At 31.5% G+C, this 14292-nt stretch overlaps 1 protein-coding gene across 6 annotated transcripts; it reads left to right on the top strand.

Annotated features, from left to right (window-relative positions):
* Positions 1-201: 201 nt before the first annotated feature.
* LOC139862606 (uncharacterized) lies at positions 202-3115 on the top strand. Of its 6 annotated transcripts, none has more exons than XR_011764232.1 (5): positions 202-441; positions 881-908; positions 1042-1217; positions 1817-1971; positions 2813-3115. XR_011764232.1 is itself a non-coding variant. In XM_071851219.1 (3 exons), exons 1-3 carry the CDS (start codon positions 384-386, stop codon positions 2981-2983), a joined length of 384 nt encoding a protein of 127 aa, XP_071707320.1. In that variant the 5' UTR covers positions 202-383; the 3' UTR covers positions 2984-3115. The 6 variants fall into 6 exon arrangements, 1 of the variants encoding a protein (XP_071707320.1); XR_011764231.1 differs by having other exon boundaries at positions 981-1217; XR_011764230.1 differs by having other exon boundaries at positions 716-908; positions 981-1217.
* Positions 3116-14292: the final 11177 nt, after the last annotated feature.

Genomic DNA, 14292 nt, shown 5'->3' with positions numbered 1-14292 from the left:
TAAAAACCCCTTAATTATCATTAAAATAAAAATTAAAAATAAAAAATTACATTATAATACACGATCCTTAATCATCTACTAAAAAATTAGCTAATAAATTAATTTTACATAAACTTCATCCCTAAAATACCCTTGCATCTAATAAAAAACACGGTATCTTATAACAAAATTAGGTGTTTCGTTCAAGTGGGAGTTATCAAATATACACTTATTAGGGTTTCACAAAATACTCTTTTACAGCCATTTTAATGAATTTAATCATGTTAATCAGAGAGATCTTTTAGGGTTTAATGAGTTGATACTCTTTGAGTGAGTCGTGTTGTTGTTTCTGCTTCGTTATCTTAAGAAATTGTTTGTTTGAGTAACCTGTATTTCTTAATCCGATGCATCGATACATCGGCGTCATCTCAACAATTATTGAAGAAATTCCTGCAATATTATGTAAGTAAATACTTATCCCAAATTCAATTCAATGTTTTATATCACTCATTATCTAAAATATTATTGATTTCATTCAATCATTTATACTTTCGTATTTAGCACTTCGTAATTGTGTAATTCTAGGGTTTCATTAAGTTATTGATCGAATCGATAAATTCTGTTTCATCCATGATGGATGACGGTACCATCGCTGTTAACTAATTAATTTTTTCTATTAGTTCGATTGTGAAGTGATGTGATTATGTTTTGTTTGATTCCAATTTTTTCTCCTTAGTGACAGTTTAGAATTGGGGGTTGAAACAACTGAAACGAAATTAGGGTTCAATATAATAGGGAGCTCGACGAGACAACTCATACATCTACATATTCCTGCGAGGGTGTGAAGTAATTTTTACCTTAAAGATTTTGACTTTTTGGGTTTGTTTGACTTGGACTGCAGAGTCAAAGATTTGAAGTGAAGCCTGAAGGTTGGCTTCCAATTTACAACCAGTTTTTTGTGATTTAGCAAGCTGAAAGAAATATTGTCAACCTTTTTGCAGCTCCTGATCAATAGGGAATTCAGTGTTTGACCAATACTGACTTTTAAATCACAATGCATAGATTCTTATCAGAGGTTTTAATGGATACTCTAAGGGGGTGGAGAGTCACTTTTGGGTTCTATTAAGATTGCAGTTTTACCTATAGCCAAAGTGTTTACCATGTGCTTTTTGGGGTTTCTTATGGCTTCTAAGTATATCAACATTTTACCTTCAAGTGGAAGGAAGCTTTTAAATGGGGTAACTTTTTTTTTTTTTTTTCTTTGTGCTTGATCTTGTAATAACATAATAGTATTGTTTTATATAGAGTGGTTATAAGTTTAAATATATAAACTTTTTAGTACAAGTTATTTAGTGGCCCAGTGGTTAGGGTCTTGAGTTCCTTGCAAGAGGTCTCAGGTTCGAATCCCGTCTGGGACGAATATTTAGTGGCGGCCAGGGAAGGGTTGGAAACAGCCAGGGAGTAATCCTGCTGGGCTGCGTACATTAGAGTATGGGGTCGGATTACTCGCCCTCCCGGGTAGCCCGAACAGGGAAAACCTTCAACCTTCTACTTTCTACCTTTTTAGTACAAGACAGATTTAATTGTATATTAGTACGGTAAAAATTGGTCTGTTTTGTATAAGTTCTATTCTTTCTTTGAGTAAATAAAGTTTGTTACTGAAACTAGAAAGCAGCCAAAAGTTGGTTCTTTTTTAGGTAATTAGTTCAGATTACATTGAAATATGAGAAGTTTGTTTGGTTTTATTAATCTTGAACATACTTGTATCTTTGGTATACATATATCTAATATCTAATTTGGTGACATAATCTGATTATTTTTTTTTTATTTTTTGCAGTTGGTGTTTTCGCTTCTGCTTCCATGCCTAATATTTTCTCAACTTGGACAAGCCATCACTTTCGAGAAAATGATCGAATGGTAATATACATAATTAGTATTTATTCGAACCAAAGGGCGTTTTTAAGTCTAGGAGATGCTCATGTGCGGAAAAAGGTACATCTTTATTCCTTGTATGCATGGTTTCTCTTTATTATGGACCTGTGGTGACTATACAATTCAGTTTATGTTGATTATATTGAACCTACAGAAAAAGAATGAAAATGCCATGACGAATTCACGTACATTTCGATTATATTCATTGTGACTTAAATAGTATGATCAGTAACCATTATTGTGTGCTTATGAATTGCTATTGTTAGTTTATGGATTCGAAGAATTGTTGAATTTCAATCTAAAGTGAGAACTGTATTGATCATCTTCGATTTTATTAACTTTTTTGTATCAAGATAGTGTAAGATTATATTAACCCATACGTTGTTTATTCGATGTATAATATTTAAAGTTTGGCCCGATCTTATGGATACTTACAATGCTTTTATCCATACTTTGTTTAAATTTTATACGGGTCCCTCTAGAACAAACACCGGCAGGCAATTGCTCATTAGTTTGAACGGTGCAAGTGCATTAAGTGACTCATTAGCTTCGCTCTGGAAAGACATGGTTGATCAACTAATAGATGATCAAGCAAAGTAGTGTGTGGAGAACAAGATAGGAATGTTATGCGAGATTATAATTAATTGAAATCATGCCACTTATGCACTTTACTCATTATTTAATTAAAGACACTTATTTATCGTTAGGTATTTTGTTATCTGGTATATATTCTTTGTTACTACATTTCTCTTCCTATTTTAGCTAATTTAATTTGTTTTGAAACGTTTGTGATAAACAGAACCCAAATTCTGTTTATAGGTAATTGGTTCAAGATTACCACCTCTATTTGTTATTCACCATTGTCATCTAAATTTGAATCTTGAATGTTGTTTTCTAACAGGTGGAACAGCAGAACAAGCTCAAAAACCTGCTTGTGCAGGAAAAATTGGATAAAGATTTTTCTGCAAAAGAAGCGTTACAGCCAGTTTTGAAACTATTATTAGGTCCCGATGGTGCGGAGCTTAGGACGTTAGTTATTATAGAGGCTATACTACTACGTATATTTTTATAACCTTATATAATGCAAACATACATATCATTTTGGTTCATTTCATCCGTGGCGTTAATACTTACGTAAGAGTTGCATGTATGTTGCATTAAATGCTTTAAAAAGTATTATAAACATATCAGTAATAACGAAGAAACGATGAATAATATATTGTATTTCTTGTTATTTTCCCTTATAAATTTTTTCTTTAATAGTAAACCGATCTAAGAGGTTGTACCCAACTAATGTCGCACCATTTTTGACACATTCCCCTGATGGGAATTTCATTTTCCTGCTGATTTTGCCCGTTTGACTTCTTGAATATCAAACATAACCCATTTGGCTCTTTGTAAGTATATGTATATGGGTGGGATTTTACCACCTCTACTGACATTATCCTTGCAGCTTCAATCAAGCTTTTGAAAATTGAAAATGACCGACAATTTAAATACCAGGAGATGATCGTTTTGGCTAGAAAAATACCCGAATCTTTTTTCAAGCTACAGTCTATTGATATACTTTCAAGCCTACTCTCTATTTTAATACTAATATGACTAAAAAATAGCACATTTTTATCAAACTCCAATGTTATCATCAACAACTAAGTCACTAAATATAATCATAAAATGGTTAAGTTTGCTTATCTTTATGTAATTAGAGCCAACTATTTTAATTGGGAAGGATTTTTTCAATAAAAGGTGCCGAGTATACTATGACAAATTACGAAAAATCATATGTCAACTTTACTTGGAAAGCTAAGTATTATGAGTAATTTTACAGATCAAGGTAAAACATTCTATACATTCTCAGCTTATAAGATTTTTAACAAAATACATATTTACATCAAAATGTAATGTATTAATTTTTATAGGCAGATCAAGTACGTGAAAAGGTTTTGTCGAATATCCAAAAGATACTAACCACATAACAACAAGCAATGATATTATTCACAACTCATGACCACCTCAAAAAATAAATGACATTAACTAATATCTGAGAAAGAAGGAAAGAGGTACATTTTCCTAAAAAAATATACAATTTTTTCTGAAAATTATACAATAACCATCAAATACAAACCAAAGCCCAACAGTAAAAAACAACACCTGGAATAATCGACCATACTTTTCATTAGTTTACATCCTGGTTTAATGACCTAATCAATGAGTTTTCCCAATTCAACACCTTTTAATCTAATGTTTTGCCCACATTAACACATTCAACCCGGTGTTGTGTTTCATATGACCGAATACATTTTTCTCAATCTGAATTGTTCAAGCCAGAACAATTTCCTACAACATATATTCCATCATCCATTGTGATGACAGCAAAAAAGTAAAAAATAATAATAATGATAAATTACATTTGCCATGTAGCATATACATCACATTACAAAAATTATTTATACATATTCATTTCTTTCAATAAAATGAATAAACAATCATTGCAGACATGCGTATTTGACTACATTAAACGGATTAAAACCAATCATATTGGACGACAATGGAAGTGATTAAATACCACCTAGAATGTTGTTTATAAGAGAGCCTTGAGAAGTATTTAACTCAGATGTAAATGTTCTATGGTTAAATATTTTTGGTACAACTCTAATTATATATACTTATAATACAAACTAAATTCATTTTGACAACTAATATAAGCTTAATGGATAAAAAGGATTCACGTTGAGAGTTAATGGTTTATGGTTAAGGAATTGCTATTTAGGGTTTACGGTCTATGGTTTACAATTTAGGAATTAGGGCTTAGGGTTAAGATTTTAGAATTTATGCTTTAGGGTTTAGGGTTTATGATTTAGTGTATAGGGTTTACAGTATAGTCTTTAGGGCTTAGGATTAAGGGTTTAGGGTTTAGATTTTAGGCTTTAGAGTTTAGGCTTTAGAGTTTAGGGTTTAGTTTTTAGAAATTGTGGTATAAAGTTTAGGGTTTAGGGTTTTATGGTTTATGGTTCAGGGTTTATTGTTTAAGGTTTACATATAGGGTTTAGAGTTTAGTGTATAGGGTTTAGTTTATAGGGTATAGTTTTTAGAGTTTAGGATTTAGATTTTAGAATTTATGGTTTGAGGTTTATGGTATAGTGTTTAAGGTTTAGGGTTTAGAGTTTAGGGTTTAGTGTGTAAGGTTAAGGGTTGGTGGTTATGGGTTTAGGGTTGATTTGGGGTTTAGGGTTTAGGGTTTAGATATAGGGTTTAGAGTATAGTGTATCGTGTTTAGGGTTTAATGTTTAGAGTTTAGGGTTTAAGGTTTAGTGTTTATGGTTTAGGGTTTAGTCTTTAGGTTTAGAGTTTATGGTTTAGGTTTAGAGTTTATGGTTTAGCCTGTAGGGTTTAGTGTTTAGTCTGTAGGGTTTAGGGTTTAGTGTTTAGGATTTAGGGTTTAGTGTTTAGGGTTGTGTTTAAGGTTTAGAGTTTAGGGTTTAGTGTTTAGGATTTAATGTTTAGGGTTTAGGGTTTAGTGTGTAGGGTTTTTTGTTTAGGGTTTAGGGTTATGTGTTTAGGATTGGTGGTTTAGTGTTTAGGGTTGGTGGTTTAGGGTTTACAGTTTATTATTTAAGGTTTAGATTTTAGTGCATAGGGTTTAAGTTTTAGGATTTAGAGTTTAGGGTATAGCGTTGGTGGTTTAGGGTTTAGGGTTGATTTAGGTTTTAGAGTTTAGGGTTTAGATATGAGAATTTATGGTTTAGGGTTTTGGGTATAGTGTTTAAGGTTTAGGGTTTAGTGTGTAAGGTTAAGGGTTGGTGGTTAAGGGTTTAGGGTTGGTTTAGGGTTTACGGTTTAGATATAGGGTTTAGCTTTTAGGTATAGGGTTTAGAGTTTAGTGTTTTGGGTTTAGGGTTTAGTGTGTAAGGTTTAGGGTTTAGGGATTAGTGTTTAGGGTTTATGATTTAACGTTTAGGTTTAGAGTTTATGGTTTAGTGTTTAGGGTTTAGTGTGTAGTGTGTAGGGTTTTGTGTTTAAGGTTTAGGGTTTAGTGTTTAGTGTTTAGGGTTTGTGGTTTGGGTTTAGGGTTTAGGGCTTAGGGTTAACTGTTTAGGGTTTAGAGTTTAGGGTTTAGTGTTTAGGGTTTAGTGTTTAGGGTTTATTGTTTACGGTAATGTGTTTCGGATTTAGTGTTTAGGGTTTAGGGTTGGTGATTTAGGGTTTATGGTTTAAGGTTTAAGGTTTAAAGTTTAGTGTAAAGGGTTTAGGGTTTAGTGTGTAGGGTATAGTATTGGTGGTTTAGGGTTTTGGGTTGGTGTAGGTTTTAGAGTTTAGGGTTTAGATATAAGGTTTAGAGTTTTTTGTATAGGGTTTATAATTTAGTGTTTAGGGTTTAGATATAGGGTTTAGAGTTTTTTGTATAGGGTTTATGATTTAGTGTTTATGGTTTATTGTTTACAGGTTAGAATTTAGGGTTTAAATTTTAGAATTTATGATTTAGGGTTTAAGTTTTATGGTTTATGTTTTAGGGTTTAGAGTTTATTGATTAGTGTTTAGGATTTATTGATTAGCGTTTATGGTTTAGTATGTTTAAAGTTTAGATTTAGGGTTTAAGTTTAGGGTTTAGTGTTTAGGGAGCGTAATATGTTGATGAAGCTGGAGGTTAAAGTACAATTTGGGTTATCTTTTGACCCATTTGTTTTCTGTTTTTTACCCGTATGTTCCAATTGACCCATTAAACTAATTTAAAATTAAAACTTCTCCAATCAACCCATATTAGATAAAAAGATAACCCAATTGACTCAATCCCAATTAATTTGACAATATGCTCTAAAATGTAACCCCGCTATCATGTTTAATTGTTCAAATCGTTCACACCAAAAAAGAACAATTGGTATTACTCTAAGCTTAATACAATTATCACTTAACACATTTGTTTATAGTACTTCAACTTTAAAGTTACATATTGATCAACGTTATTTTGTTGAATGAATATCACAAGCCCAGAAAACAAGTTCTTTTTGCACAAACACCCTTTAAAACCCCCGCGAAATTGCGGGTCTTTACTTAAATGACAATGCTTGATTGGTTGTTAAGGATAACATGCATATAAAAGATGATGTTAGAGGATAAGATCCAACCATAACCAATTAATAAAAATCTCAGGTTGATTTCGTTCATATGATTTAATCAGAGATATTCAGTTAGTAATCAATATTTTCAATTGTATACTAATCAATTTATTATCACAATTCACAAGTTACAAATATCATGACTTAAATAGAGGTTATTATCACAAGCTGTTAATATCATGACTTCTTATATGATATTGATAGCTTTATGTCCCTACGAGTATTGTGTTTGGTTATTAGTTTAATATTAGCACTATGTCTTACCAACTTATATTTTTCTATATAAATTGGTTAATACGAATTGTACACAAAAATAAATGGCTATCGAATTCAATGTTATGAACAAAATTTTATTATTTATATATTTACGCATATGTAATTGTGCAATGTTATATTTTTTTATTTGTGTTATCATGATTGAAAATTGTCTTAAAATATCGTAATTTATTGAAACCCGCGAAATCGCGGGTCTTTAACTAGTACAGTAAATTCAAGAGTCGAATATATATATTTTTTTTTTTGAAAAGCAATGATATTATTAACAAACTCACAAGATACAATGTTTGATTCCTAATACAATAAGCAAGGAACCATCTCGAGAGAACATTACATACAATTATAACTCAACAATGCTATAACAAGGTGTTTAGCATCCTATAAACTAAGAAAAGATTGGGGACTGTGAAGCCAAGAATGCCAATCGATAGTCCTTGATTTGCAACGTTTCGCGATCCATTCGAATAATTTTTTTTTGTATTTTACACAACGCCACCGGAGAGTTCCAACACTTTTGATTGAACGCCTTATGGTTTCGGTTGCTCCAAATAAGATAACCACTCGACCAAACTGAAATGTCCCATTCATATTGATTATAAACGTTCCATATTAATTGATTTCGTTGCGAGGTTTTGACCTCTATATGAGACGTTTTTCAAAGACTGCATTCATTTTTAAAACAACCATAACCTTTATTTTATCAATAAAGGTTTTAAAAGCATTACGTAGATTATCAAATAATGATAATCTAAAATATACTGTTTACACACGATCATTACATAATGGTTTACAATAGAAATATATTACATCGACATATGTTTCTTGAATGCAGTTTTTACATAATATCATACAAACATGGACTCCAAATCTTGTCCTTATTTTAGTATGCAACAGTGGAAGCTCTTAATATTTACCTGAGAATAAACATGCTTTAAACGTCAACAAAAATGTTGGTGAGTTATATGTTTAACCTATATATATCAAATCGTAACAATAGACCACAAGATTTCATATTTCAATATACATCCCATACATAGAGATAAAAATCATTCATATGGTGAACACCTGGTAACCGACATTAACAAGATGCATATATAAGAATATCCCCATCATTCCGGGACACCCTTCGGATATGATATAAATTTCGAAGTACTAAAGCATCCGCTGAGACGACCCGACCCAATCCATAGGGACGAATACAATAACATATGATTACATCGCGAGGTACTTGACCTCTAAATGATACATTTTACAAACATTGCATTCATTTTTAAAAGACAATCTTTCATTACATCGAAAGTTGACATGTATGCATACCATTTCATAATATCCAAACTATAAATGACCTAATCTGTCATTTACTTAATAATAATCTTTAATGAACTTCAACGACTCGAATGCAACGTCTTTTGAAATATGTCATGAATGACTCCAAGTAATATCTTTAAAATGAGCTAATGCACAGCGGAAGATCTCTTTCAAACCTGAGAATAAACATGCTTTCAAGTGTCAACCAAAAGGTTGGTGAGTTCATCAGTTTATAGTAATCATTTCATTTTCATCATTTTAATAGACCACAAGATTTCATATTTCCAATTCTCATAAATAAACGTCCCATGCATAGAGACAAAAATATCATTCATATGGATTGAACACCTGGTAACCGACATTAACAATATGCATATAGAATATCCCCATCATTCCGGGATCCTCCTTCGGACATGATATAAATTTCGAAGTACTAAAGCATCCGGTACTTTGGATGGGGCTTGTTGGGCCCGATAGATCTATCTTTAGGATTCGCGTCAATTAGGGTGTCTGTTCCCTAATTCTTAGATTACCAGACTAAATAAAAAGGGGCATATTCGATTTCGATAATTCAACCATAGAATGTAGTTTCACGTACTTGTGTCTATTTTGTAAATCATTTATAAAAATTGCGCATGTATTCTCAGCCCAAAAATATAAAGGGTAAAAAGGCAAATGAAACTCACCATACTGTATTTTGTAGTAAAAATACATATAACATCATTGAACAAGTGTAGGGTTGGCCTCGGATTCACGAACCTATATTAATTATATATATTTATATGACGGTCAATATTTGTCTAACAATTTAGGCCAAGTCATAGTGTACCACAATCCTAATGCTCGAGTCTGACTCAACAGTATAGTAACATGTTATATTACCCATGCTCAGTTAGGTCAAAAGTCAAAGGTTAAAGTAAAAACGAGGTCGCATGCAAAAATACAATAACTTATACAAAAAAAAGATTTTTCGGTCAAACATGACTAAACGACCACTTCAGCGATTTTTAGAAAAATTATCGGAACTCCGATTGATAAACGGTCCAAGGATAAAAGTTACACATTACCAAAAAGATTAAGCATAAATTTTACAGAAGTAAACTAAAACTAGACAACTCGTAGTTGCCAACGCGGTTTCGGCGTTTCAAAGTTAATTTTTCAGCTTTAATAAAATTTACAAAAGTGACCGAGTAGCCTACTTTGGAGATTTTTAGAAAATTCCTCGAAACTCGGATTGACAAACGGTCAAAGCCTTCAAATTCTCGTTACCACAAAGATATAACATGATTTTTGGTAAAAGTAAACATACATCAGGCCGACCATGACAACTGATACAAAACTGACATTTTTAATAAAAAGTTTCAGCTCTTTTTAGAATTTTAAAATGTGATCAAACAGTCAACATTGACGATTTTTAGAAAAATCGTCGAGACTCAAATTGACAAACGGCCAGAGTCGTTTGTTAGACCTTACAGCAAAGAATTCAGTGGTATTTTTGTTTTAATCTGAAACAACGCAGATCATCGAGAATTTCAGTTTCCGTATCGACGTTTCATCAAAATTTACAAAACTTCTTTTATCCATAACTTGACAACCGTTCAACGAAACGAGACGTGCTTTATATGAAAATTCATCTACTCGACGAGTAGAATCCAAATAACCACTTTTTATTACCCAGAAAATTAGTTCACTAATTATTAACAGCATTTTTAATTACGAAATTAATTGTTTAATTCATAACTTTCTAACCGTTCATCGAATTCATTCGATATCTAAATGAAAAGTTCTTAATTTTTCGCTAGCTTTCCAATGACATGCATATCTTATACCTTATTTCATCCCTAGTATAACAACCTTTAAGATTCAACATAACCTATCTAAGGGCAATATCAAATGTACAAATAAGCATAATCCTATTTTCTCGAGCACTAGTCAGGGATACACTATTAGTATGTAAAAATTAAATTAGGAGTACTCACGTATCAATATTGAGGTTCAATATTGGAGGAAAGGTACGTAGACGCAATGGAGATGACAAACACTAGTTTAACCTCACAAGCATACCCATGAACAATACCCATCACCTCCATAGCCATAACTCATAATTTCCTTAGCCCTATCCTACTCATAAAACTTGTCTTGAAATGACCCGCTCATGACCTCGTCGTAGTATTTTAGGTATAAATACTAATAATAACATTAATAATAATAATAATAATAATAATAATAATAATAATAATAATAATAATAATAATAATAATAGTAATATAATTAATCTAAATGATACGTAGTATTATGAAGTGAATGAGAATGAACTTGTGCATTTATAGAAGTTTGCCATCTCATATTGCCTTACAGCTTGCATCCGTTGTTTTAATCTTGCCGACACCCTATTTTACATATTACGTATCACTTATAACTTTATATATATTTTATATATAATATATTTAATCTTTAGAATTAATTAAATATTATATTATATTTACGCTCATGATAAAAATATAATTTTTACAAAAATGACACGGTCGTGGTCTCACGACTCATGTACCACTTTCCGTTTTTCGGGCGTACTTTCGTACGTTTAGAAAACTAGCCCTTTATATTACGTGACGTGTACCTTTTACAAAAATTAGACTTACATAACAATAAATTACCTTTATAAAAATATAACTTATAAAGTTGAGCGTTGTGGTCATTTCCTTCTATAAATTCAAGTCTCGTTGTTTGTCAAAATATTTTATTTTAAATTAAACGTTTTGTGACATGTACCTTTATTAATAACTAGACTTAAATTAATTAAAAACTAACCCACTCGGAGTGTAACTTAATCTTTTGAGTGTTTTGGTCATTTACTTTTATAATTCATACCCTCGTTAGTTATCAAAGTATACTTAATAACATTAACTTAAACCAAAACGTCTTTTGAATAAATTAAAATATATTTATAATATATAGGTTTGAAATACTTTAATAAAATATTTAGATTTTAATTATATTTCAAAGTATATTTGAAGATCGTTTATAATATTATATCCTATAACGTTTATACTTTAAAAAAAAATATAATTTCCTTATGCGTCAACGTTTAGTTTGTTTTCCTTAAACTTTCTAAATAATATAACTATATTCCCAAAGTTTCACTTTCACTCTAAATAATAGGAAGGTTAACTAGTTAACGTTTATATAGAAAGTCGAACAGAAAACTCCACTAACATTTGGCTAGTTCTCGTTAATTGACACATTTGTCTTTACTTATAACTCACTTTACCATTTTTCGAATACGGTTAATAATAAGGGTTACCTAATTCAAAGTGGACCTCCTAACAGATACTCTTAATCATAATTCAATGTATCTGATAATTCAATCATTTGATATTATCTTTTAATCTCGTCGATAAACTTACATCGAACAAATATATTCATGTAAAGTATTATCTATTCAATACCTTAATAGTACTTCCAGGTTCATAAAATAGATCTCATAGCTTATAATCATATCCACTAATCCGTTCGATGTTTTATATAATATATCTCAATTTAATAATCACACATATGTATATGTATATATAATTGTTCGTGAATCGCTAGGCATGGTCAAAGGGTAATTGATTATATGAATATAGTTTTCAAAATTTCGAGACTCAACATTACATATTTTTGCTCATCGTGTCGGGAACATATAAAGATTAAAGTTTAAATTTGATCGGAAATTTCCGGGTCATCACAGTACCTACCCGTTAAAAGAAATTTCGTCCCGAAATTTGATAGAGTTCGTCATGACTAACAGTAAGAATGTTATTATGACGAATGTAAGCTGATACATAGAGTTTTATCATCATCGAGTAATATAGATAACCCAATTTGATTATGCGAAGATTATAAGTGAAGCTAGCAAAGAGTGGAATGAGTAAATATAGAAGCGTTTTAACTGATGACGTAGTCATGATTGATTTCCGGAATTTAAGGGATTTAAAGAAAATCTTCGTAATAAGATTTGGTTCTTCGGTAATTAAGGAGATTCAGATCTTCTTTGGTTAAACGCGATAATCTGCTTTGATTTTCTTTGTCGAATATTATTCTATAAATCCACCCTCTCCATTTCCTTACAACTCACATCTCCTATTCTTCCTTCCTCAATTCATACTTTAAAGTATTCATTAATTATGCTCCATCCTATCCTGATCCTTGATATACTCCTAACCTTCATAACTTTCATTCTTCTTTTTAATCTGCCACCGGAAGAATCTATTTACTTCTACTATACTCTTGGGTTTATAGTGTTTCTAGTTCTTCCATGTCTTTACATTGCTATATGCATTGATATATACGGGTTGTAATTTCCGGGTTGTTGTTAGATTTTACACCTTCCCTTATATTTCGATGTCCCTGCTTCCGTCTTCTATAGTCATCGTCATCCCCAGTTAATGCTCTCTTCTATTTACTGCGGTTTATACCCCACATTTCCATTTCGAAGCTTTGTCCTTTCGTTTCTTCTTCTTGCGATTAAATAGCTCTTGTAATGGTCCGAAATTCATATGTATGGATTTAAGAAGGAATATAGTAATTGTTCTAAGAAGGAAAGGGTAATGGTAAATCCTGATTTGTTAAATTACCAAAATACCCTGAAAAAGACCGAATCATTAAGAAATATTTTCTTGATATATTTAGAGATTAGATAGAATGTAAGAGTCGTGTAAATGGTACATGATGACGGTATGTCCTGTGAATCATCACATCCATTAGAAACTCAGCATGATTTACTGTAATATAATGACGTTGATCAAGTGTCATTATATTATACTAACTCATGCATCAGTTCCCAACACTACTTCAAAAACATTCATATTCGAATTTTTCAGAATTTAGAAACTAACACGGTTTCTTTTATGTTTGCAGATATTACGGAGAGATAAATGATACTTGATAAGAATAGTTGTGAAAATATCTCCAAAGATATGGAGAATATGTATAATGGAAGATACGAAGATATCTTATAACATTTAAGATATGATGATGATGAAGAATATCTGTCTGTGAAGGTTTAGAATAAGAAGTAAGGTGTTTGCTAACGAGTTTAGCAGGCACTGAATCATTTGGATCCTTTGAAGGCAGATTCAGTCTCTGTGATTTGTCCACGGCTTCCTTCATACTTTGCTCAATCCGTTTTTCAGTACCAAATCCTTTCTTTTTTCTGAGCTTTACCATCTCACTATCTTTTATCATCAAACTTTTGACCGTTTAAACCATCTACAATTTTTATGTTTCCTCTGCATTTAATGCTAATATCTGAATCTTTGGTTAGCAATCCGAGGTGGGTTCAGAAGAATCGTGTTTTAGATGATTAAACGCTGGTGGTAATAGGGTGGAATATGAAAGATTCCCCAGTAATAATGACGAAAGGGCAACGTATCTATCAAGGTTATAATAAGACTGGTCCGGCTGAAAAATCGAAGTTGACTTGCTGGAGCTGTGACAAAATTGGCTACTTTGAAAAGGAATCGAAATGTTGTTTTTTCTAATAAATGATAAAGAATTTGACGCGGGTACATGTTAGATTATGACTTTGGTTTCGAGAGTTTTTCAGGTACAAAACTTCGGGTAACGTGTGGTTGGATCATCATCTCAATTGTTTATTATTTGAAGTGTCTTCTAGAATTTCGAAGGGTTTTAATTGCAGATTGTC

This window comes from Rutidosis leptorrhynchoides, chromosome 8, assembly GCF_046630445.1.
Source record: "Rutidosis leptorrhynchoides isolate AG116_Rl617_1_P2 chromosome 8, CSIRO_AGI_Rlap_v1, whole genome shotgun sequence".
Lineage (NCBI taxonomy): Eukaryota > Viridiplantae > Streptophyta > Magnoliopsida > Asterales > Asteraceae > Rutidosis > Rutidosis leptorrhynchoides.
Note: the sequence above shows the minus strand (reverse complement) of the source record. Positions and strands in the feature narration are given on the sequence as shown.